Source organism: Antennarius striatus, chromosome 1 (genome assembly GCF_040054535.1).
Source record: "Antennarius striatus isolate MH-2024 chromosome 1, ASM4005453v1, whole genome shotgun sequence".
Lineage (NCBI taxonomy): Eukaryota > Metazoa > Chordata > Actinopteri > Lophiiformes > Antennariidae > Antennarius > Antennarius striatus.
This window is the reverse complement of record NC_090776.1, coordinates 17,336,460-17,359,451: the sequence shown is the minus strand read 5'-3', so window position 1 is coordinate 17,359,451 and position 22,992 is coordinate 17,336,460. Positions and strand designations below refer to the sequence as shown.

Genomic DNA, 22,992 nt, shown 5'->3' with positions numbered 1-22,992 from the left:
TTTCAAGTGAGTTTATTCAAATATATATGTGGGAAGATAGATAGATAGATACTTTAATAATCCCGGAGGAAATTGCATGTGTTTCTAATCTATTTTTTTCTATTAATGCATCACAAATATTTAACAAAAAGTCCAGATATATTTATTTGTTTTTATTAACAAATCACATGTACTAAGTTTTTGGGAAATCCATTTCCTTTCACTCCCCATATCCTTTCAAAAATAATTAATAATCCGTAAATGGCAGTCCACAAAATCCTTAGATTAAAAGGTTATATTTAACTTCATATTCAAAAGGTATGCTGGTACTTACATATGCTTGTTAAGTAGGAAATGCAATCAGTGTGCATGTTCTACTTTAATGTTTATTACATGTGTGAAGTAGAAGAGATAATAAAATGGATTTACCATTTTTGTTTTGTTGTATTATACGTTACTCATTATGGGATACAACCTGTTTCTTTGCGACGTTACAGTATCCGCTCCTCAATCAACTACTCTGGTCTGGCTAATGCCGTCAGTTCACAAACATTTGCTTGCAGTTGCTAGAGAAAAGGGACATGTTAGAGGCTAGCAGGGCCGCGCGAACGCTCGGCTCGTCGAGGTAGCGGACACCCTGTTTCCGGAGATGGGATACTTTGCTAAAAGCGGAAGAAGACGAATTTGAAATCTGTAGCTACAAACTGGGCTTGATGCGGCACTTCTGGACGCTCAAATGCTGGAGTTGTTTAATGTTTAAAATGTGGGAGGTGGTGTCGTTACCGAAAGCGAGCTCTCCCTTCCTGTCGTCTAGGACAAGATGGCAGCAATGCAGGCGAACTGTGCATGGTATGGATTTATAAATCCATAACATGTTCAGAGAAGCCCTGGATTATACTTATAGTGACTCTATGTGAAGGTATGTGTAGGAATAAAGGCTGTCGAAGATATATGCTTTGTATAACATTTCAAGCAATAATCAAAATGTAATGAAATAATGAAGTTACAAGTTTGCTACAAACTTAACTTGGTTTGAGACCCTTTAGTTCTTTAGATTTCAAGTTTCAACCTCAGCATCAAACAGTCTTTGCTTTTGTGGATTTTCATTATACTGCCAGATGTATTTTCCGTTTAGGTTAGTGTTGCACATGTGCTCAATGGATGCACTCATAATATCACAGTACTCATGTTGATTTCTTAACTCGCTTTCTTTATTAACTAACTAGTGTCAGCATTCATATTTTTTCTAGCACTAATCCACTATAAACTTCAAGGATCAATTTACTTGACATTTGTGAGTGATAATGTTGATAATTAATACATATTAGTTTAAACCGAAGTCGGTAACCTAGCAAAACATAGCAGTGTAATGGTAATCTTAATGCCTAACCAAGGTTATGGCTAACTCAGTAATGTCTATTTACAGTACTGGACATTTGAAAGCTGAGTAAACACACATTGTAATAGTTAAAAATGGTCAAAAATGCAAAAGTCACTTATCTATAGTTACTGAACTATGATTGTTGAGTGATATATAATTAGTCTCGGGTACTTTAAAATGTGTGTTTGCTAAGGCTATGTGTTTTATGTTTTGCGACGCACTTTCAGAATGGAAAATTAGGGTTGGCCTCTGATAAAATCCTGGACAATGTTTCTAGTTGTTGTTATTAAGAATTTGTTCCCATTTTAAAATAACTTTACTACTCCGATAATTTTATCACATCAAAGTAAATACGTAGTTGCAAAGACAAAGTGAAAGATAAAAGCTCTTCTGTGAAGTGATGGTAACAGTTGACTTTGTTGTTGCACATGGAAACTTTCCTAAAATGCTTGTCAACAAGATTGTTTGCCACTCTGCTAGTAATGTGGTAAGTTATCGCCTACTCATCTGTTCTTGTAAAACGGTGAAAATACAGCCAAATTTCTGTAAATAGAGAAGGGTTTATCATCCACTTTTGCGTTTTCTTTTTTCAAAATATATTTGTGGTATGGAAGCTGCCACCAGTTGCTTTTTGTGAATACTGAGCCCATTGAGTTAGTACAGGACAGTATACCAATGTCCTATGTCGTTCGTTTGTTTCCTCTTGACAAAGATAATGTCAGCTGCGTATGTTTGTGTCACAGTCATCAATTTATCAGAAACAAGGGCAGCAAAGCAATGTTGAGGATCTTAGTGATGTTGGTAATGCTAAAAGAATGTACAAAATGTGCCCTGCATAAATAACGATTTCCCCTCAGCAAGTGATATTAGTGGATAATAGTGGAGTCTTTTAATGGTGTGGGAGGGCAGTATGACGTAAGTGCAGGCTATCATGTCATGCAACTTGACCTGCTGTAGGATGAGCAGGTGATGATCTGTATTTCGTTGTCCATTTAAATATTGATTTGTGGGTGATGTCACTTTTTAAGTGTGTGCACAGATATGAGGTAGAAAACAAAGCAGAACCATTTGAGTTTATGGGGAGAGAACCACATGCAAGATATTAGATAATTTTCATGGATTGCAAACATCCTGCATGGATCAGAGTCAAGTATCCCAGGAACTAAACATCTGTACTTACATATTGTAGGTAATTGTTCGTATGCATGACTTACTTTGGTCAGATACATGGATTCTAGAAAGAGGGTAGATATTTTGGTGCAGAAACTAATAAGAAATAAAATACCTACTTAAATACACTTTTCTTTTCATGGTTTTGAAAAGCTGATAAATAATGATACTTGTTAAATTCTATTCTGAGATATTTGCTTATTAGCATGCATTTGAGACTGAAATTGAGAGTTTTTTCACTGGACATTATCAAACATCATCCAGGTAATAATTACGGATAATAGTATAAAAAGACAATGTGTGCTCAGCTATGATTAGTTATATATTTCATTTACATTTTTAAACCTTTTACAAAAAAATGATGAGTCAGTGTTTGTATAATGTACACCATGGTGGAGTGTTAGATTTGTATACACCTTCAGTTGAGGCAGTCATGGAAAACACATGTGACTCACGACAACATTTACATGATACCCATTCTTTAGCCAGCCAGATTAATAATAATAATAAGAAATACACTTTAATGATCCTTGTAGGGAAATTATGTTAGCCATGCATTAGCCATGCCGTCTTTTGCCTGTCAGCAGAAGCTCATCCAAGAAGGAATACTTGTAAATGATTGTCATATGCTTATAGTTGATTTACCATATGGTCACATGCTTGAGATAATAGGGGACCCGTTTATCTCATGAGCTTTGAAGCTCACGTTCACAAGACTCATGCAAATGTCTGTAGTGTGTTGTGAAGTTATGATTGTAGCCGCAAGAGTGCACAAGCCAGTGTCCGGATAAATACAGAAGGTTGTATCAGGAAAGCCATCCGACGTAAAACTTTTGCCAAATCAAACGTGAATCAGATCTATGACTTCCATACCGGAACGGTCAAGGCCCGGGTTAACAACAACTGCCATCGGTGCTGTTCACCTACGGGATGCTGTTGGAAATTGGACTACTGTTGGTCAAAGAAGGAGAGGTGTAAGTGTGTTCGTAGGAAGAGAGAGAAGCGGAATGCCAAGAGTATAGGACTGAGAGTAGGGACGTTGGATGTTGGAACTATGACAGGAAAAGGTAGAGAGTTGGTTGACATGACAGGGGCGTCAGTGGCTTAGTGGTAGAGTGCGCAGTAGAGCGGGTCGTCCAATGTTTCAAAGATCGGCGGTTGGAGTCCCGCTCCCGCCCAAAAAGAACACCCGGATGTGAGCTGACAGTGGGAGATGTCTGCTCCCTTCCGGAGCACTGCTGAAGCAAGGCGCCATCTCCCTTACAAGTTGCTCATTTGGGGCGCACCAATGCAGGAGCTGCCCGCCACTCTACCTCCTCTGCATGTGTACAGGCCCCATGTGTGTGTGTTTGTGTGTTCAGGGCCTGTACACATACTTAATATGCATGATTTGATTTGAACTAACTAGAGTGTGCTACTAATTTCCCTGCGGGGATTATAATCAGTATATAAAATAAAAAAAAAAAATGATGCAGAGGAGGAAGTTAGACATAATGCGTGTCCAGGAGACCAGGTGGAAAGGTAGCAAGGTTAGAAGTTTAGGAGCAGGGTTCAAGTTGTTCTATCATGGTGTAGGTAGGAAGAGAAAGGGAGTAGGAGTTATCTTGAAGGAGGAGTTTGTTAGGAATGTCCTGGAGGTAAAAAGAGTGTCAGGTAGAGTGATGAGTCTGAAGGTAGAAAACAAACGTGTGATGTTCAATGTTGTACGTGGGTATGCTACTCAGGTTGGATGTGAGCTGTAGTAGAAGGAGAAATTGACTTTGCAAAAAGAATGGAAATGGCTATAGTAAATAATTTCTTCCTGAAGAGGCAGGAACATAGGTTGACCTATAAGAGTTGAGGTAGGAGCACACAGGTAGACTACATCTTTTGCAGATGGTGTAATCTGAAGGAGATCAGTGACTGCAAAGTAGCGGTAGGCCAGAGTGTAGCCAAACAGCATAGGATGGTGGTGTGTAGGATGACTCTGGTGGTGAGGAAGATGAAGAGGGTAAAGGCAGAGCAGAGGACGAAATATTGGAAGCTGAAAAAGGAAGCATGTTGCATGACTTTTAGGAAGGAGTTAAGACGGGCTTTGGGTGGTTAGGAGGTGCGTCCAGATGACTGGACAACTACAGCTAATGTGATCAGGGAGACCGGTAGGAGAGTACTTGGTGTGTCATCTGGAACGAAAGTGGATAAACAGACTTGGTGGTGGAATGAGGAGGTGCAGGAGTGTATACAAAGAAAGAGGTTAGCTAAGACGAAGTGTGAGACCTAGAAAAGTGAGGAGAGTGGACAGGAGTACAGGGAGATGCAGCGTAAGATGAAAGTAGAGGTAGCGAGGGCCAAACAAGAGGCTTATGATAACTTATATGCTAGATTGGACAGTAAGGAGGGAGACACTGATCTGTACAGATTGGCAAGACAGAGACAGAGATGGGAAGGACGTGCAACAGGTTAGGGTGATTAAGGATAGGGATGGAAGTGTATTGACAGGTGCTAGTAGTGTGATGGGAAGATGGAAAGAGCACTTTGAACAGTTGATGAACGAGGGACTGAGAGAGAATAAAGAGTAGAAGAGGAGGCTGTTGTGGACCAGGAAGTAGCAAAGATTCGTCAGGATGAAGTGAGGAGGGCATTGAAGAGGATGAAGAGTGGAAAGGCACTTGGTCCTGATAATATACCCTTTGGAGGTATATAAATGTCTAGGAGAGTTGGCAGTAGAGTTTCTGACTGGGTTGTTCAACAGGATCTTAGATAGTGAGAAGATGCCTGAGGAATGGAGGAGAAGTGTGCTGGTGCCCATTTTTAAGAACAAGGGAGATGTGCAGAGTTGTGGCAACTACAGAGGAATAAAGCTGATGAGCCATACAATGAAGTTATGGGAAAGAGTAGTGGAAGGTAGACTAAGGGCAGAAGTGTACATTTGTGAGCAGCAGTATGGATTTATGCCAAAACAGAGTACTACAGATGCAGTACCGGTATTTGCTTTGAGGATGTTGATAGAGAAGTACAGAGAAGGCCAAACGGAGCTGCATTGTGTTTTTGTAGATGTGGAGAAAGCTTATGACAGGGTGCCCAGAGAGGAACTGTGGTATTGTATGAAGAAGTCTGGAGTGGCAGAGAAGTATGTTAGAGCGGTGCAGGACATGTATGAGGACTGTAAGACAGTGGTGAGGTGTGCTGTAGGTGTGACAGAGGAGTTCAAGGTGGAGGTGGGACTGCATCAGGGATCAGCTCTGAGCCCCTGCTTGTTTGCTATGGTGATGGACAGGCTGACAGATGAGGTTAGACAGCAATCTCCATGGACTATGATGTCTGCAGATGACATTGTGATCTCTAGTGAGAGCAGGTAACAGGTGGAGGAGAAGCTAGAGAGGTGGAGGTTTGTCCTGGAAAAGAGAGGAATGAAGGTTAGCCACAATAAGACAGTACATTGTGTGAATGAGAAGGACCCAAGTGGACCCAAGAGTGAGGTTACAGGGAGAAGAGATCAAGAAGGTGGAGGATTTTATGTACTTAGGGTCAACAGTCCAGAGCAATGGAGAGTGTGGATTAGAGGTGAAGAAACGTGTACAGGCAGGGTGGAAGGGGTGGAGATAAAGTGTCAAATGTGATGTGTGATAGAAGAGTTTCAGCTAAAACGAAAGGTGTACAAAACTGTGGTGAGACCAGCGATGTTGTTTGGTCTAGAGACAGTGTCACTGAGGAAAAGACAGGAGACAGAGCTGGAGATAGCAGAGATGAAGATGCTGAGGTTCTCCTTGGGAATGACCAGGATGGATCAGGAATGAGTATATCAGAGGGACAGCACATGTTAGAGGTTTTGGAGATAAAGTCAGAGAGGCCAGACTGAGATAGTTTTGACATGTCCAGAGGAGAGATAGTGAATATATTGGTAGAAGAATGCTGAGTTTTGAACTGGCAGACAGGAGGCCTAGAGGAAGACCAAAGAGGAGGTTTATGGATGTAGTGAAAGAGGACATGAAGGTAGTTGGTGTGAGAGAAGAGGATACAGAAGACAGGGTTAGATGGAGTCAACCGATTTGCTTTGGCAACCCCTGAAGCAAAAAGCCAAAAGGAGAAGAAGTGTTGTGAAGTTATGGGTAGGGATGTTGTTCAATTTTGCTTTTCCTAATAAATAGAGAGGTTAAACATGGAGTGATCAACATGTCTAAATTCACATGACAATAAACCTGTGGACAATCGAATTTGTCAGGTCAGCCAATGTCCAAAAAAAAATTGTACGAACTCAACACAACAGTTGATTAGAAGTGGATGCTTGTTTTAATGAATCAACATTTGATAAGTTCAGATCTTATATGGCTCCTGCACATACAAACACCGTATAATATGTAGTGAAATGCTTCAAATGCCTGTCCAGAGTTCACATGAGTTACAAAGACGCTGAAAGAATTAAAAATATTAAGTCAATTTGTATTATTGGTGCAAGAACAGTTACGTCAATAATTGAGATTTTTGTCTGCAGGACACTTTTTTTTGAATACAGGCATTTGACTAGTAATGCTAAGCCTTCTGCTCTACAAGCTTCTACATATGCATTCTACATACTATTGTGTATTGCAATACTGAATCATTTTGTGCAACCCAAATTGAGGCACAAAACCCAGGGACAAGGCCTGTTCCAAATAGCAAAGCACTTAGTTTTATTACTCATCACACACTGATCAAGGTTGGCGAACAATGACAACTCTGACTTTCCTCCACTGCAATTTAAAGTGACACAATACTGTTCTTCTCTAAAATCACAACCTTATGCACTGACTTCACATTCATTCTCATATGTGATCTCAACCATGATGGAAAATGTCTTTGTTGTGCCAGTTGTGACTGTTCACTCTGCTGTCACATCAGTAGGAATCCAATAAGGATCTAATCTGGGAATCACACGAAAATGAGCCCAAATACAGTGAAAATATTAAATCCTATATGATTTATGCTTTTCACATTGTCACGAACGAACACCTGGGCCACTTTTGCCTGCAGTGTGAGTGTAGTCTAATCTACATGTCACTGTACTGAACACGTATACAGATATTCCCCTCAACACTTTTGATCCAGAAACAAAACAAAGGGTTATATTGTTAGCTGGTTAGTAGTGAAATGTGGCCAATGCTTTGGATAGTTTTTCGTCCTTCTGGCCATTTCGAAGCTTTCAGGGACAGCTAGGAGGAATAATGGTATGTTAGTCCACACTGCAGAGTGGAGACTGGCTAGCTCACCAGCTAATGATTTACTTTCGATGTTGTGGAGCCACATTTAGAATTTGCGTAGGTTCTCCTCTAACATGGCAGATAACTTGCATTTATTACATGTATCAAAACAGGTCATAGTCAGTTGTCATTGCCTCAAAAATCACTGCATGAAGTCCAGTAAAATTTTACACATGCTTTATAGAAGCCCTAATGTTTTCTCATCTCATAAACCTCATTTCAGCTATGTAGTACTGTCTCGTTTTGACTCTACTCACTTGAATCTATTCCTGGCACTACTTTTTTACTACCGCCTCTGTTGGGGTTCAAAGTGAGTTGATACTGAAATGACAGCAAAAGGCAGGAACGCACACACAAGGCTCATGTGTTTCAGTTTCTAAGCTCCACTGATCATGAATAGATATCATATTCAAATGATCAGAGTGAAAATAGTAGTTTATAAAATCTCATTGTCAAAGTATTGCGTTAAATTATACAATGTGTCTTATCTTTTGGCCTGAAAAATTGACTTCCGCCACTGCATGACTCATATTACTTGTCCGCCATTAGTTTTTTTTATTTTAAAGATATTTGAATTTTGTCAGTTCCATGTTCATCATGGATAGCGGTCTATATTATTTTCTTGACAAGTTTGGGTGGATCAGGGTCAGGAGTTCAAACCTTAGCAGTTGTGTAGGAGCTCAATGTTGCTGGAAATATTCTACAGCTTTGAAGGTAATGTGATGCCATAGGAGTAGCCTCATGGTGGACAGGTGGTAATGGCTGCATTCATTCTTTTGAATCTCAAACAACAAAGGGTGCTTAGCATCCCTCTCTCGTAATGCACATCAATGTAGTTAATGTCTTGTGTATATGTGTGTATGTCATCAGAATTACTCACTGATGGCCAATCTGAGTTATTTTTTTTAATTTGAATTGGGTATTTTGTTACACCAAGCTGGTATTCACTTAACAGAAATCTTGATTGCCCAGTTGGTTAGAGTTCCATCCCTCCGTATCTCCAGACAGCATGCTCTCCATTTCCAGACCAGTCAATCAAAATATCCATTCAACACATTCAGGGAACTTACACTATAAATGTAGTGTTAATTTAGAATAAGAAATGCATAGCTGAGATTCTGCACGAATGAATCTGTCATCACTGTATCACAGACAAGAAAACATCAGGCAAGTTCAATAAATGATGAATGAATAAATACTGAGTAATCTTAGATATGCTCAGTAAGAATATATTTTAAAATGTAAGTAAGAATATATCTTAAAATGAGTTCTTGGGTCCCTATATGTTAAGACTATAGCCCTGTTTTGGAGTTAGATTTTCATAATCAAAATAGTCTATACTCTCCATCAACACTCTCAAGTCAACAAGCTTGTTACTAAGTGAACTCCATAGCACTGAACATCACAAAAGTTTATGAGCAGTTAAATTTTTTTTAGCTGTTGTCCCTCCGCAATTTGATAGGGAAATTACTTTTTACCATTCAAAGTAGTCACAAGCGTGTGCGTGTATATATATGTGTGTGTGTATGTATACACACACACACAAACACACACACACACACACACACACACACACACACACACACACACATATATATATATATATATATATATATATATATATATATGACTCCACAGAAATATCAAGAGCCAAAGTTCAATTTTGTGTCTGTTTTTTTAGAGCTATGAACATGCTGTATGAAGCATAATCGATAATTTCCTGCTTCAAAGTAAAGGAGGCATTTTTAGTTAACCTAGCAAATTTGTTTTGCAATGTTTCCCCCACAACATTTATAAATTTAGTCAAGCATTCTTAGGGTACTCTATATGGATTCTTTCTTTGTAGAAGCTATACTATCGAAATTGCAACCATCATACAACGGTAATGTGATCCTTTTTTAAGGTTCATTCTGTGGAAGATGTGCAATTACAGTAGATCTGTTTAAGACCACTAAAGGGACTTAAGAACGGGGGCCATATTGGACAAGAGTTTTTTTTAATGGACAGCGCATTGTGGATAACTTCATTAACATGGTCTTGGAGACACCCAGCCATACGGCAATGCACTCTCTCCTGTGTGGTAACAGGAGAGAGTGCACAGGAGAGGTGGGGGCCATCATCCAGATTTTCACCGCTGTGTCTGAATTTAGAAGTCTACTACGTCATCATTTCATCGGAAAATCACCCTACTACAGTGTTCACACAATGTTCTCATGACCCTTCCTGAGTGATTAGTCCCGCAGATAGATGTAAACACTGACTCCTTTAAGGCCATTGTCAATTTTCTCACACGGTGCTGACTTGCAGTTTTCTATTAATATCAGTGTAGTTATTGTCCTTCATTGCTCTTTTTTTGCACATAATTGAGTTTGATGATAAAGTATTGCACCAATATGTGATCTCATTCTCCATAGTGCTTTATTTATTGTCCGTAAAACACGCCTACACACACACACACACACACACACACACACACACACACACACACACACACACACACACACACACACGAGCGCACTTCTGCACATACACTTTTTCTAACACCCAAGTAAACACATGGGATAGTAAAACATAATTCCTGTTGTAGGTCATTCAAGTGTGTTTTTTTAAAAATTTAATTTGACTTCTCTTTTTGTCTCTTTAGCACCCCCCTGGGTCTGGTTGCCTAGAGACACACTGTTAGTTTCAATGAAATGGAAGGAAAAGATCAGGCAAACCTCCGTGAAGTTAGTCATCTGCTATGTGGAGGTGTTTGTGGGATTGCAGTGTAGAGGGCAACATGGTGATGTTCTCACACGCTCCCTTCCAAGTTCATCTAGCCACTGATCAATTACTTATGCAATTAAAGTGGTGTGTGGATACGTGTTTCTGGGGCGCAATTAGTTGTGATGTTGGAAAAAAAAAATATTGGTATTTGTTTTGACTCGGTTGCTCAAATTATTAGTCTAAACTTGAATTTGTGGTTTAAGCAACTACGAGTGTCCGATTTTTCCCTTGATGGATGATCCAAGTTTATTTTTTTTTGTACTGTATTGCATAACGTGTTTTTGACCATTGAAGTTAAGCTTGAATATGCTGCAAAACATCTGTTTTCAATGTAAAATGGCACTATTATATGTATCTAGTGATGCCAGCCCATAAGTGAAATTGTTTAAATTTGGCTCACGGCAAACCCTTACCTTCTCCAGAGCTGTCCAAGTAATGTAAAGTTTAAATTTGGTTTCCTCTGGAAGGTTGCTTCTGCATGGTCAAATGTTAACTCATATTAGATAACATTACAGTATTTTCCACACTATAAGGCGCACCTAAAAGCCTATAATTTTCTCATAATCCCGTTGTGCGCCTTATAATCCGATGCGCCTTGTATATGGATTAATATTAATATTAGTATTGGTTAAAAACAAGGTTGCTGAAAAAAAGGCGGCAGTCATGCTGCCCTATGTCACCAGGGGCACCCTCAGACAGTATTCAGGCCGTACTACGCCCCCTAATCACGGTAGTCAAGGGGCATCGCTGAAGTGCCGACTCTCACTCCTGCTGTTTGACGGCAGAGCCTGCTGAGAAGAACACCGGTGACCGGCTCTGACAACGTAGCAAAACATTGGGAATTTTCAACAATTCTAATAATAAAGTTTGACCGACTGACTGATGTCAGTATTTCCCAACTACTGTGGCGCCGGAAATAACCCACTTTAAAGTTAATTGGTCTAAAAAATGCTATTGTCGAATGTCAGTACTGGATTTTAGTGACGGTCAATTCTGTTACTTTGCGGAAACACACAGAGAAGCTGGCATAAAGGCGAATGAAAGACCCTCAAAGCTGAACTTCCAGCCTTTTCTGAAATATCAAGAGACAATGGTACCTGGTGTGCTGCACTGATTTACAAATGTAGTTGATAGCTCTGGGCGGGCGGCAGAGGGTCGCATTCAGGCTTGTGTATTCTGTCTGCAGCGACGTGCTGTGAGATTCACGGCGGTGAGACACCAACGTTAAAGTCAGTTCTATGAGTAAAACAGCGTCACATTTGCCAGTAAATTAGCAGCCTGACATTAAAAACTGGTTAAAAATAATTTAGACAGCAAATGGTTGCACCTCACCTCCGACTGGACTACCGATTGATCGAAACAATATCTAATAAACGAAGACGAACGTCGCTGCTTCAAAGTTCAGATGAGGAAATAAACCCTGTTTGAAGTGAGTGGACTCGTAATAAATTCAACCAGTTTTAATGTCAATTTTTTTAATATGTGTGTTGACTTCTCTCTAAGGCCCCGTCCACACAATGACCGATTTTTAAAAAAACTGAACTTTTTAAAAACGCATCGAAAACAATTCGCGTCCACACGACAGCGTTTTAAAAAAAATCTCCGGCCCCATGTAAACGCACCAGTGCGTTTTCGAAGACGGCTATAAGCATGCCAAACATTGTGGTGGCAGTATTGAGTCAAATTTTATCCAATAGGAATCCTCTGTGTTTTGTTGTCACAACACACGGGCCCATAAATATGACGTCACAGTGGTTTTCATCGCAGGCAAGACGTCAGCGTTTTTAAAAAGTCGTGGACAGGCCGTCCACACGACGACGCAGATCCAGCATTTTAAAAACAAGGTAGGCCAACGTTTTTAAAAAGTTGCGTTTTCGTTCCGGATATCTGCGTTGTCGTGTGGATGGAAGGCGTGAACGCAACAGAAAAGTTGCGTTTTCAAAAAATCTATCATCGTGTGGATGGGACCTAAGATGGTAACGTGATCAAGTGATCAGGTTTCCTTGATGAGGCTCAGAATGGCTCATTGAAATAACAATAGGGGCCATTCACAGCTGAGTAAAGGTACTCACAGTCATGAATGCTCTGGCTAGTGGATGGATAGCGCAACTACAGCCACTAGTTTTTTAAATCTATGAATATTTTTTATTATATGCGCCTTATAATCCGATGTGCCTTACATATGAAATAAATTATAAAATAAACAATTCATTAAAGGTGCGCCTTATAGTGCAGAAAATACTGTAATTAGGTAAAAGACAACTAGTTTTTTAAAACTTCACATAGGGAGCATAAACAAAGCTGGTTAAGTAACGTCAGATTCTGAATGAGAATAATAGTTAATAAGTTAAATAGAAATGTAGAATTGTCAACAAAAAAAGAAATCGAGTGGACCAATACAGTAGTTTAGGATATGTTACTGAATTTCTAAAGTTTCACTTTTGAGATGGCATGTTTTTCCTTGAGAATTGGACTAAAAGGAAAGGACCTCTTATATTTCACACAACTTGTTCATTACTTGTTAATGGGTATAGGACTATTAAACGAGAAATGAAGAGCAAGCCAAAGTAATGACATTTTTTTATTGTCTGTCTCTTCAGGTATGGCCTCACAAGTCTTGGTCTACCCACCACACATTTATCAAGCCCAGACAAGTGCCTTTAGCAGTGTGAAGAAACTCAAAGTTGAGCCCAGCAACTGTGTGTACCATGAGAGGGCACACCCACGGACTTATCTGAACAGCAGAACCCTTGGAATTGTGCAACCAACGAAACAAGCCCGCTTGTTTGTGAACCGTGATTTGGGAGTAGGCTTGAAACTACGTGGAGGACAAGAGTACCCAGTGCAGACGGTGGTGGTGCGAGGTATACAGAGACAACAGCCTGGTAAAATAGGAGGTGGACCAGACCCTGCTGCGGCCCAGGAGCGACAAGACGGGGTTGTCCACTGGCAGGGCAAGGAGAAGAAGCAGACAAACATCGCAAGTGGGGGCAGAAGTGGAGCAACAGGAGCAGGAGGAGGGGGAAGGGGAGAGGGCTGCAGTGGAGGCAGTGAGGAAGGTGGAAAGGGGGAGGGAGACATAGAGGTGAATTGTGGAGGTTTCGACTCAGCTGACAGCTCTCAGAGATGTGGGCTGAAACGTAAAAGTGAGGAGCTGGATAACCAAGGCAGCACCATGCAGATTGTGGAGGAACTGTCAATGTTGCCTGCCATGTTGCAAACTACGAATGTGGGGAATAAAACCATGACTGCACCAGCGGCTGTGGGGGCTGGAGGGGGTCCCTCTAAACAGGGTATAGGGCCAGGGGGTGTAGGTCCAGGAGGGGGGACTGGAGCTGGTGATGGGGATTATCAGGTAGTACAGCATGAAGTTCTGTGTTCTATGAAGAATACATATGAAGTGCTGGATTTCTTGGGACGTGGCACATTTGGCCAGGTTGTAAAGGGCTGGAAAAGGGGCACAGGTGAGGTAGTGGCTATTAAGATCCTGAAGAACCACCCCTCATATGCAAGGCAGGGTCAAATCGAGGTTGGCATCCTTGCTCGTCTTAGCGGTGAGAATGCAGATGAGCACAACCTCGTGCGAGCCTTTGAATGCTTCCAGCACCGCAGCCACACCTGCCTGGTGTTTGAGATGCTGGAGCAGAACTTGTATGATTTCCTGAAGCAGAATAAGTTTAGCCCACTGCCCCTGAAAGTGATTAGACCTGTGCTACAGCAGGTCGCTACAGCTCTGAAAAAACTAAAGAGTATGGGTCTGATACATGCAGATCTCAAGCCAGAGAACATAATGCTAGTTGACCCAGTGAGGCAGCCGTACAAGGTGAAGGTGATAGACTTTGGATCAGCTAGTCATGTGTCCAAAGCAGTGTGCTCCACATACCTCCAGTCTCGGTACTACAGGTGAGTACAATAAAGAAGTAACTGTTTTTTGCCCATTTTTTTTTAGTGTGCTGTTAAGTGCAGTGCATATCAATAATTTCAGTTTCTGTTGATGCCTGATCTATTCATAGCAAGGTTACAAAATGTCCTTCGTCTTGCAAGCAAGTAAATGTCTCCTGTAATGCCAAACTTCCTGCCACATACCACTGACCTTGATAAACTGCAAACATTACTAGAGGGCTACAAACTCTATATATCTGCTTCCGCAGGAATTCAAATGCCTTTTTCTAAACATGCAAATAATAATAATGGTTATAGGACTATTTACTTTAAGGGTGAAGCTGCTTTGGTTTAAATAGTTAAAATGATTCACAGAGATGTCATGGTAGAAAAATGGTTGTAGTTAGAGGTTAGGGAGTGGCATTTAAATGACCTCAATTGGCAATTGTGGATTGATATTTAATAGATAACGACTTACGAACAGTTCAACTTCTGAATAACCTTTTGAAACCAAAGGTGTTTGTATGCTGGGCTTGCACTAGGAGCTAGTATGACTAAACCACTGTGGCTCAGTGTAAAAGAATTGAGCAAGCCACAAAATGCCACACTGTGTGTCCAAGACAGCGGCGCAGCACGCGGACGAGTGACGCTCGTCACGGGGGGCGTTGGGGGGTCCGGGGGTTTTGTTACTCCAATCTTGACATAGTTAATCCCTGCAGGATTATGATCTCATTATAGCAGTATTATGCCTGGTGCACATGGCGACCCCTGAAGGGAAAAGCCGAAAGGAAAAGAAGATGATGATGCCTGGTGCACAGGTGGCATGGCAAATGGCGGTTAAATCATTTGAATTAAAAGCTTGACAGCTGGTGCACACTCTGTTCATTAATGGTAGTGATTCAACCAAGTCTTGTCACAACTGACTCACTTCAGGCAATTTCATTATCCATCTTTTGATTTTTATCAAAGCTCAAAGACTGAACTGTAAGAATTAATATTCTCCTAGAGTACATTGAATTACACGTCTTAGGGATGCTTGTATTTTGCTGTCTCTCTGGTAACCCACTGCTGAGAAAATATGGGAAACTGGTGTGATAATGCCATATACCTAAGCTGTTAACACAATCTACATGTCAGTTTTCTATATAACCACATATGAACATCTCTTAGTCAATGCACATCTTTTGTCTATTTAATGTTACATTCTCATTCTCATACTTGCCAAAAATGTAACCTCCTCCATGTTCGTAAATTCAAGTCTCCGCAAACAGTTCAACTTTCTTAAATGCTCTGGGAATATGATTTAATATTATATGCAGTTACTTAGGGCATTATTGTGGAAAGTGTATTACATTATATATGAATAATATTAAGTGTCTGGCAGCCTCCACAGTCCATTCAGTTAGAATGGGGATGTCAAGCTAAAAAAAATTTCTGCAAAGTGACAAACGTTGCATAATTTGTAAACTACCTGTCTTGCTAACCATGCACGCAAGTTGTCGAAGTATTGTTAGGTTGAGTTTATTCTCCAGCAGGAAGGAGCCCCCAACTGGATCGAGAGTCACAAATTCCTTTAACATAAAGACCCGGTTAACAAGGAAACTTTGAATTCAGGAGTAAGGCAGACTATTATCTTCCCAAATTTAAGGCAATGTGACTTGACAGTTTTCATTTTGGTTGTATCAACTTTCCTTTCAAGTTTTAGTCTTTTGTATTTTTATATTAAAAAATTTTTTTTGAAAGTTTTGTGTGCTTGTTTCAGTAAAATTCAGATGGAGTTAATTAAAAAAATAAGGTGTTAGCTAATTAAAGTTAGGAAAAACATCAGAAAATGCCACACCATCCATCATCCATTCTCTTCCACTTATCCGGGGTCGGGTCGCGGGGGCAGCAGCTTAAGCAGGGAAGACCAGACTTCCCTCTCCCTAGCCACTTCGTCCAGCTCCTCCGGGAGAATCCCAAGGCGTTCCCAGGCCAGCCGGGAGACATAGTCTCTCCAGCGTGTCCTGGGTCGTCCCCGGGGCCTCCTCCCGGTAGGACGTGCCCGGAACACTTGGCCAGGAAGGCGTCCAGGAGGCATCTTGACCAGATGCCCGAGCCACCTCATCTGGCTCCTCTCATTGCGGAGGAGCAGCGGCTCGACTCTGAGTCCCTCCCAGATGACCGAACTTCTCACCCTATCTCTAAGGGAGAGCCCGGACACCCTGCGGAGGAAACTCATTTCGGCCGCTTGTATCCGGGATCTTGTTCTTTCGGTCACGACCCACAGCTCGTGACCATAGGTGAGGGCAGGAACGTAGATCGACCGGTAAATCGAGAGCTTTGCCTTTCGGCTCAGCTCCTTCTTCACCACGACGGACTGATACAGAGTCCGCATCACTGCAGACGCTGCACCGATCCGCCTGTCGATCTCCCGTTCCATTGTACCCTCACTCGTGAACGAGACCCCGAGATACTTGAACTCCTCCACTTGGGGCAGGATCTCATCCCCAACCTGGAGAGGGCACTCCACCCTTTTCCGACTGAGGACCATGGTCTCAGATTTGGAGGTGCTGATTCTCATCCCAACCGGCAACACTCGGCTGCGAACCGCTCCAGTGAGAGTTGGAGATCACGGCTTGATGAAGCCAACAGCACCACGTCATCTGCAAAAATCCGAGACGCAATACTGAGGCCACCAAACCGGACACCCTCAACGCCTTGACTGCGCCTAGAAATTCTGTCCATAAAAATTATGAACAGAATTGGTGACAAAGGGCAGCCTTGGCGGAGTCCAACCCTCACTGGAAACGAATCTGACTTACTGCCGGCAATGCAGACCAAACTCTGACATTGGTCGTACAGGGACCGAACAGCCCTTATCAAGGGGTCCGGTACCCCATACTCCCGAAGCACCCCCCACAGAACCCCCCGAGGAACACGGTCGAACGCCTTCTCCAAGTCCACAAGACACATGTAGACTGGTTGGGCGAACTCCCATGCCCCCTCAAGGACCCTGCGGATATTGCCACACGATATCTATTATTCACCAAAAATGCAGACGTAACCAGCACCGCTGTGTGCAAGAGGCTGTTATTTTTAACATGCTCTGAAAATAAAGAAATATGTCCAACAGTGTATAATTACAGAATAAACTCTGATTAGCATTGTTTTTCTTACCTGCACCAAAGCCCTCAAAATCAAATGAACCAGAACTTTATTCCTTTCACCGTTGTTGTGGACAGATTAGTTCACACAGGTTCATCAACAATATTGAACGGTTTCCGGAACATTTGCTGTCAGTGTATTCACAAATGCCAATTTTGTCCCAATGTTGATCACCCTGTCTTAAGGAATATGTCAGTATATTCAGGTTACATATTTATGGTAACAACAAAGTGTATGTTGTTTATCTGAGCAGTTTATAAAAAACGTTTGTCATAACATAGTATTAATATCTGATCAGTGATCTGCTGAAGGTCAGTTGCCCTTATGGCCGATATTTCTGATTGTGTGAGAGATGAATAGATTGATGAGCCACATTCAGGGTGTTGCTTAGCTGATTTTGTTGTTGTTGTTGTTGTTGCTTTGAAGAATATTTACATAACATTTGAATAATTCCTGCTACCTGCATGCTGAGCCAGTGAAGCACTATGCTCCACAAGGAATTACCATTGATAAAAGTAGATGCAAATGAAGGACTTGATAGCTATCGGTTTTTTTATCCACTGTAGATTTTGCCACTGATGTGAAAAGACAAGACTCACTTTACGTTTTTGGCCATAATTCTATTGAAGATTTAGAAAAATATACAGTATATTAGAATTACTTCTTTATAGTGCAGATTTGTAATGATGTCTCTCTGAGAATATGTTCATTTAGCACCGGTGTTTATTGCTGTCAGCAAAAAAATGTACCGGTACTGTGCTTTTCATCAAAGTTGAACTGCTAACAAAAGATGTTTGGCAAGACATTTAAATTTTAGAGTTAGAACAACCACAAAGCAAATTAGAAATCATTCTGAAAGCACAAACCCTCAGCTGTTTTTCTATTTCTTCACTATATAATTGCAGCAGAAAGCAATCATTCCTTGTTTGACACTTATAATATGGCTGTGATGATGAAAACTGTAAAATTTTAAAACACATTGACATCATTATTTTATTTAACGAAAATATATTTGTTTTCTTCTGGATCTGAAGCTCTCTATGTGTTGATTTTTAGTGTCATTTGATTTTCTTTGGCATTTTCTGATTAAAGAAGACAAATACTTTAGATACATTATTAAAGTTATAGCTGTATGCTTTGCATACTGTTTGCCAGTGTTGCTGAGGTTGAGAGTGAAGGGTTGCTTATAATAGATCACAGGACTCCGGCCAGTGGGCTTTGACTTCTATAGATGGTAAAGCACATAGGCAGCCAGAAATACTAGAGCTCTTGCTTACTTGGTCAAGGTCAACCACCTCTAACGTTGGCTGATTTTCAACATCCATTTATGTTTGTGTGCTTGGTTATATGCGTAAATGTTAGTTAATGGCTCAAATGATTTTATTAATCAAGCCAATAAATTGGAGAGATAGGTCAGTTTACCAGCATTTGGTCAGTATTTGGCGTCGACGATATGCTCTCCTAAATTTGAACAACTTGCTGGTCAAGAGTGACATCTGTATAATTTGCTGTTTTCGCAGTGTAGATCTGGGATCAGACATACTCATATATTAGTTTCAATAAAATTGTTGTAACTCATTGTTTAGGTTTAAACTTAAATTTATTTCTCACTTTTAGGACAACATTTAAAAAAAACGATAGAAGATGAGATTACATCACTACTGCTTTTGCAACATTTAACTGGCTGTACGTTTACAGAATTGATTTTAAAATTTTACTGGTTACGTTCAAAGCACTTACTTGTTAAGCTCCCAGTTATATATCTGAATAGCTGCCTTTCTATGAGCCAGATTACAGCCTCAGATAAGATCCCTTCTGCCTATAACTAAGTCCCAATGCAAGATTAAATGCACCTGTAGATATCTAACTAAAATCTGTTGATGTGTATTTGCTTATGGAGTGTTAAATATTTACCCCTTTCATATACAGTATTTCAAATTAAAACACATATTTTTCTTTTCAGCAAACATAAACTTTAAAGTCTACTTGAGATTTTCCTCAGTGGGCCAGTCTTGAAACTACTGGATTAACTTTTCCCTGAAAAGTAGGTCTAGCTTTTTACATAATGAAGTGAAATCCCAGAGAGTGTTGCAAGCAAGGAACAAGGAACTTAAGGGCACAACAGTGTTTCTATTTTATGAAATTTGTGTGTCATTTATGGTCAGTGTCACATTCTCTGTAGGATCCTAAAGTTGCACTTCTCATAAAAGGCTTCTTCAATTTTATTTTTTATTTTTTGCCATATTGGAAGTCAGTTTATTCACCTTCAGTACTGGAGAATCTGTCCCTGGACATATTTTTGCAACATCATTCATTAACAAGATGTGATCATTTGCTTTACAAGTCAATTAATGCTGTGTCAAATTTTATTCTCAGTTGCGTTTATTTATCAGAGCGAGCTTACTGAAGGGCATCCAACAATAACCCCATCCCTAATTACTGTCTCTTTGCGAGGATGCCACTTTACACTTTGCTTGTCTCTGTGAGGACAGACCAGGGGGATCACTGAACTATTTCTGGAGTATGAGACAGTGAATAAGAAATAGAGGTTGAGATAATTTCTTTGCTCTGTCATGGCCCTTGTTGTAAAAAACGTGATTCATACCAGTTCTTTTAGGTAAGATTATAATAAGACGCAGGTCACAAGAAAACACCTAAGGGACAAGGCTTATCAAAGGAACACTATCAGATACTGTATATGTCAGAATAACAGCTCCATGAAGAAGAAAGGTTTACATCAATTGAGTGGAAGGGGTAGTTAAATAATGTTGAATTTCAAAAAATACACTTTTCAACATTTAAGCATTAAGTAATACACAAATAGTTTTACATGTTAAACATAAAGCCATACTCCAGTACATCCATTAGTCAAATTAGGTCAGATGTAAGGACAATTAAGAAATCTGGCAAACTTCCTATGAGACTTCAGGGCTATTGACATTTCTGATACCGTGTATTTAGCTCAGTTCTTTAGCAGCATTCCTTTTCCAAAGCAACTGGGAGACAGAACAGGACTCAGCATTATGTTTATGCATCAGCCTCTTCCTCTCAAAAACTTAAAAGATGGAAGAAATTGTAGAAAAAAGGATGCAGCTGCTTGACGTGAAGGAGCAAACGGTTGAACTTAAGGGGGAAGCATAGGGGGAGGCTGTGGAGTTCTTTCTATTCATGTCAGTACAGTAGTAAATGCAGAATTTAGTGTTCTTAATCAGGATTTATTCTATCGATCTCATCATAACCAAATACTCCTTGTTGCCCCATCTTAATCTGTTAAATGAATTCAGTAGGGCTGTCAGCTATGCTTTAGCCCCTTATCACTCAGCGAACTGGAAACCATAATGCATTAACTTTTTAACTAAAAAGGCATGAAAAATAACAAGCGAGATGAATACACATTTACATGCATCGCTGGTTATTCCTGCCGGTCATGCAGATCAAAAGTCTAAAACTACAAACAAGTATTGATAATATCATTTACCTTCTGGTTGGTCTGTCACCACTCCCACCCCCCCTCAGCATTCACCATTTGTTGTTCAATTAGAATTTTAACGCAAAATCTACTATGAAACACTTGTTTCTCATTTTCTTTCAATCGATCGTCCTTGCCTTGTCGTAAACCAATTTGCGGGTTTAGCTTGTGAAAAAAGAATCCTGTTTTTTTTAGTGCTGTCAGGCGATTAAAAAATTTATCTAATTAATCACATTTTAATCTCATACCTGCTAAAGGCCCCCAAATAAAGAATTTGAATTCTAGGACATTACAAAATTGTAGTGCATGACTAATCAATAGAATGCAACAAGAAGAGAAGATTTGAAATCCACATTTTTGTTGTTTAAGTGTGCTTTATAAATGAAATTCAAAAGAAAAAAGGCCAAGCACATCAGCAAACCAATTAGGCCAGATGCATTTCTCAATAAGGCAATACGAATACCGTTAAATAAAATTCAGAAATAAAATAAGGCTGAGTCTCAATATAGCAATTCAAAATGAATAGTATAACATGCCTCTAAATAAGGCAACTAAGTAGCAAGATGACAACAGGCTTTTCCTTTAAAAGGGTACGCTAACGTTCAATTCTGTGTCCTTGACATGTTTTGCATTTAAATGATACATTAGGTGATATGAAAATTCTCTTTTCAAAAGGTACAAATAATAATAACAACAATAATAATAATAACAATAATAATGGATTATAGATTTATAGATTTATATAGCGATTTTCTGGACACTCAAAGACGCCTTACATCGGATCCATTATTCATTCACTCCTCATTCATACTTGGTGATGGTAAACTATGTGTGTAGCCACAGCCGCCCTGGGGCAGACTGACGGAGGCGTCTACAGCGCAGATTGGCAGCGCAGAATCACTGCGTTTTTGTTGATAGTCCTGTCTTTGTTCTTTTTATAAATAAACTATTTGCCCAAAGGTCGAAGTGGGCTTTCCTCGCTCTCCTGTGTCGCGTCCATCTCTGTTGTCAGTCACTCTGCTTTTGACTAGTGGCGCAGGTAGGAAATGACGTGCAGCTGCAGCCTACGGGTCACTTAATGGGCCAAATTTAAAATGCGCATTGACTTGCCACTCGCGATTAATTGCTTTAATTTTTATAGCGTGTTAATTTGGAGCGTAATTAATCTAATTAACGCGGTCATGACCCGAGTGCATATTTAATGATCGGGAGCATTCGGGTCACTTCGGCTATTTCCGTCAGCATGTGGAAATAGCAGCATGCAATTGTTTTCTTATGTTCTTGCTTCAGGATTTTCGCGAGACCAAAAAAGTTGTAGACTTTTTTTTGTAAAAATAACAATGCCATTCTGGCTACACAAGCTAAAAACCTTGTAGCCATGTGGAATTTACTTCGCCTATGGCGAAGTGGCGAATGGCTAGTGCAAGCCCAGACTATGACAAATTCAATTGTTTTCTGCACTAAATACCTTTCTTCCTAGATTTGGTTTCACTGTATTGTGGTGAGGCTTGAGTTGCAATGAGGTGCAACCATGACAACATTCATTCATGCCCCTCTAAACCAAGGGAAGATGGAAAACTAACCTTTTCTTATTTTTTCCATTTTCATTACACACTGTTTTCACATTGTCATCGTGTTGTGCATTTAAAAGAGGAAGATGTGTATGAAATTATATAACATAACACAATGTATCTTTTTGTACCCAGAAGCATGTTCTTTGGTGATGTTTGACAAACTAGGAAGAACTAAACTCTAGAGTTCATCCTCTGTTATATAACTTGCTTTTCTTCATCCTGTTGTTGATTGTTTTCCTGAAAAAAGTATCTGCTGAAGGTTTTGTGTTTTCATATTCACAGACCTTTGTGTTTCATTGAATATAAGAGAATGTGTATTTCAGGTTTATACAAATACAGTATTTTCCGCACTACAAGGCACACTGCATTATAAGGCGCACCTTCAATGAATTGCCTATTCTAAAACTT

General features: G+C 40.2%; 1 protein-coding gene across 2 annotated transcripts in view; it reads left to right on the top strand.

The window, feature by feature from the left end:
* Positions 1 to 568: 568 nt before the first annotated feature.
* hipk3b (homeodomain interacting protein kinase 3b) overlaps positions 569 to 22,992 on the top strand; it is a 42,806-nt gene continuing 20,382 nt past the window's right edge. For both annotated transcript variants that reach the window (XM_068310234.1, XM_068310226.1), the window contains exons 1-2: positions 569 to 898; positions 13,113 to 14,415. In XM_068310234.1, coding sequence (XP_068166335.1) covers positions 826 to 898; positions 13,113 to 14,415 — 1,376 coding nt within the window. In that variant the 5' untranslated portion in view covers positions 569 to 825. The remainder of the gene's footprint in view (positions 899 to 13,112; positions 14,416 to 22,992) is intronic.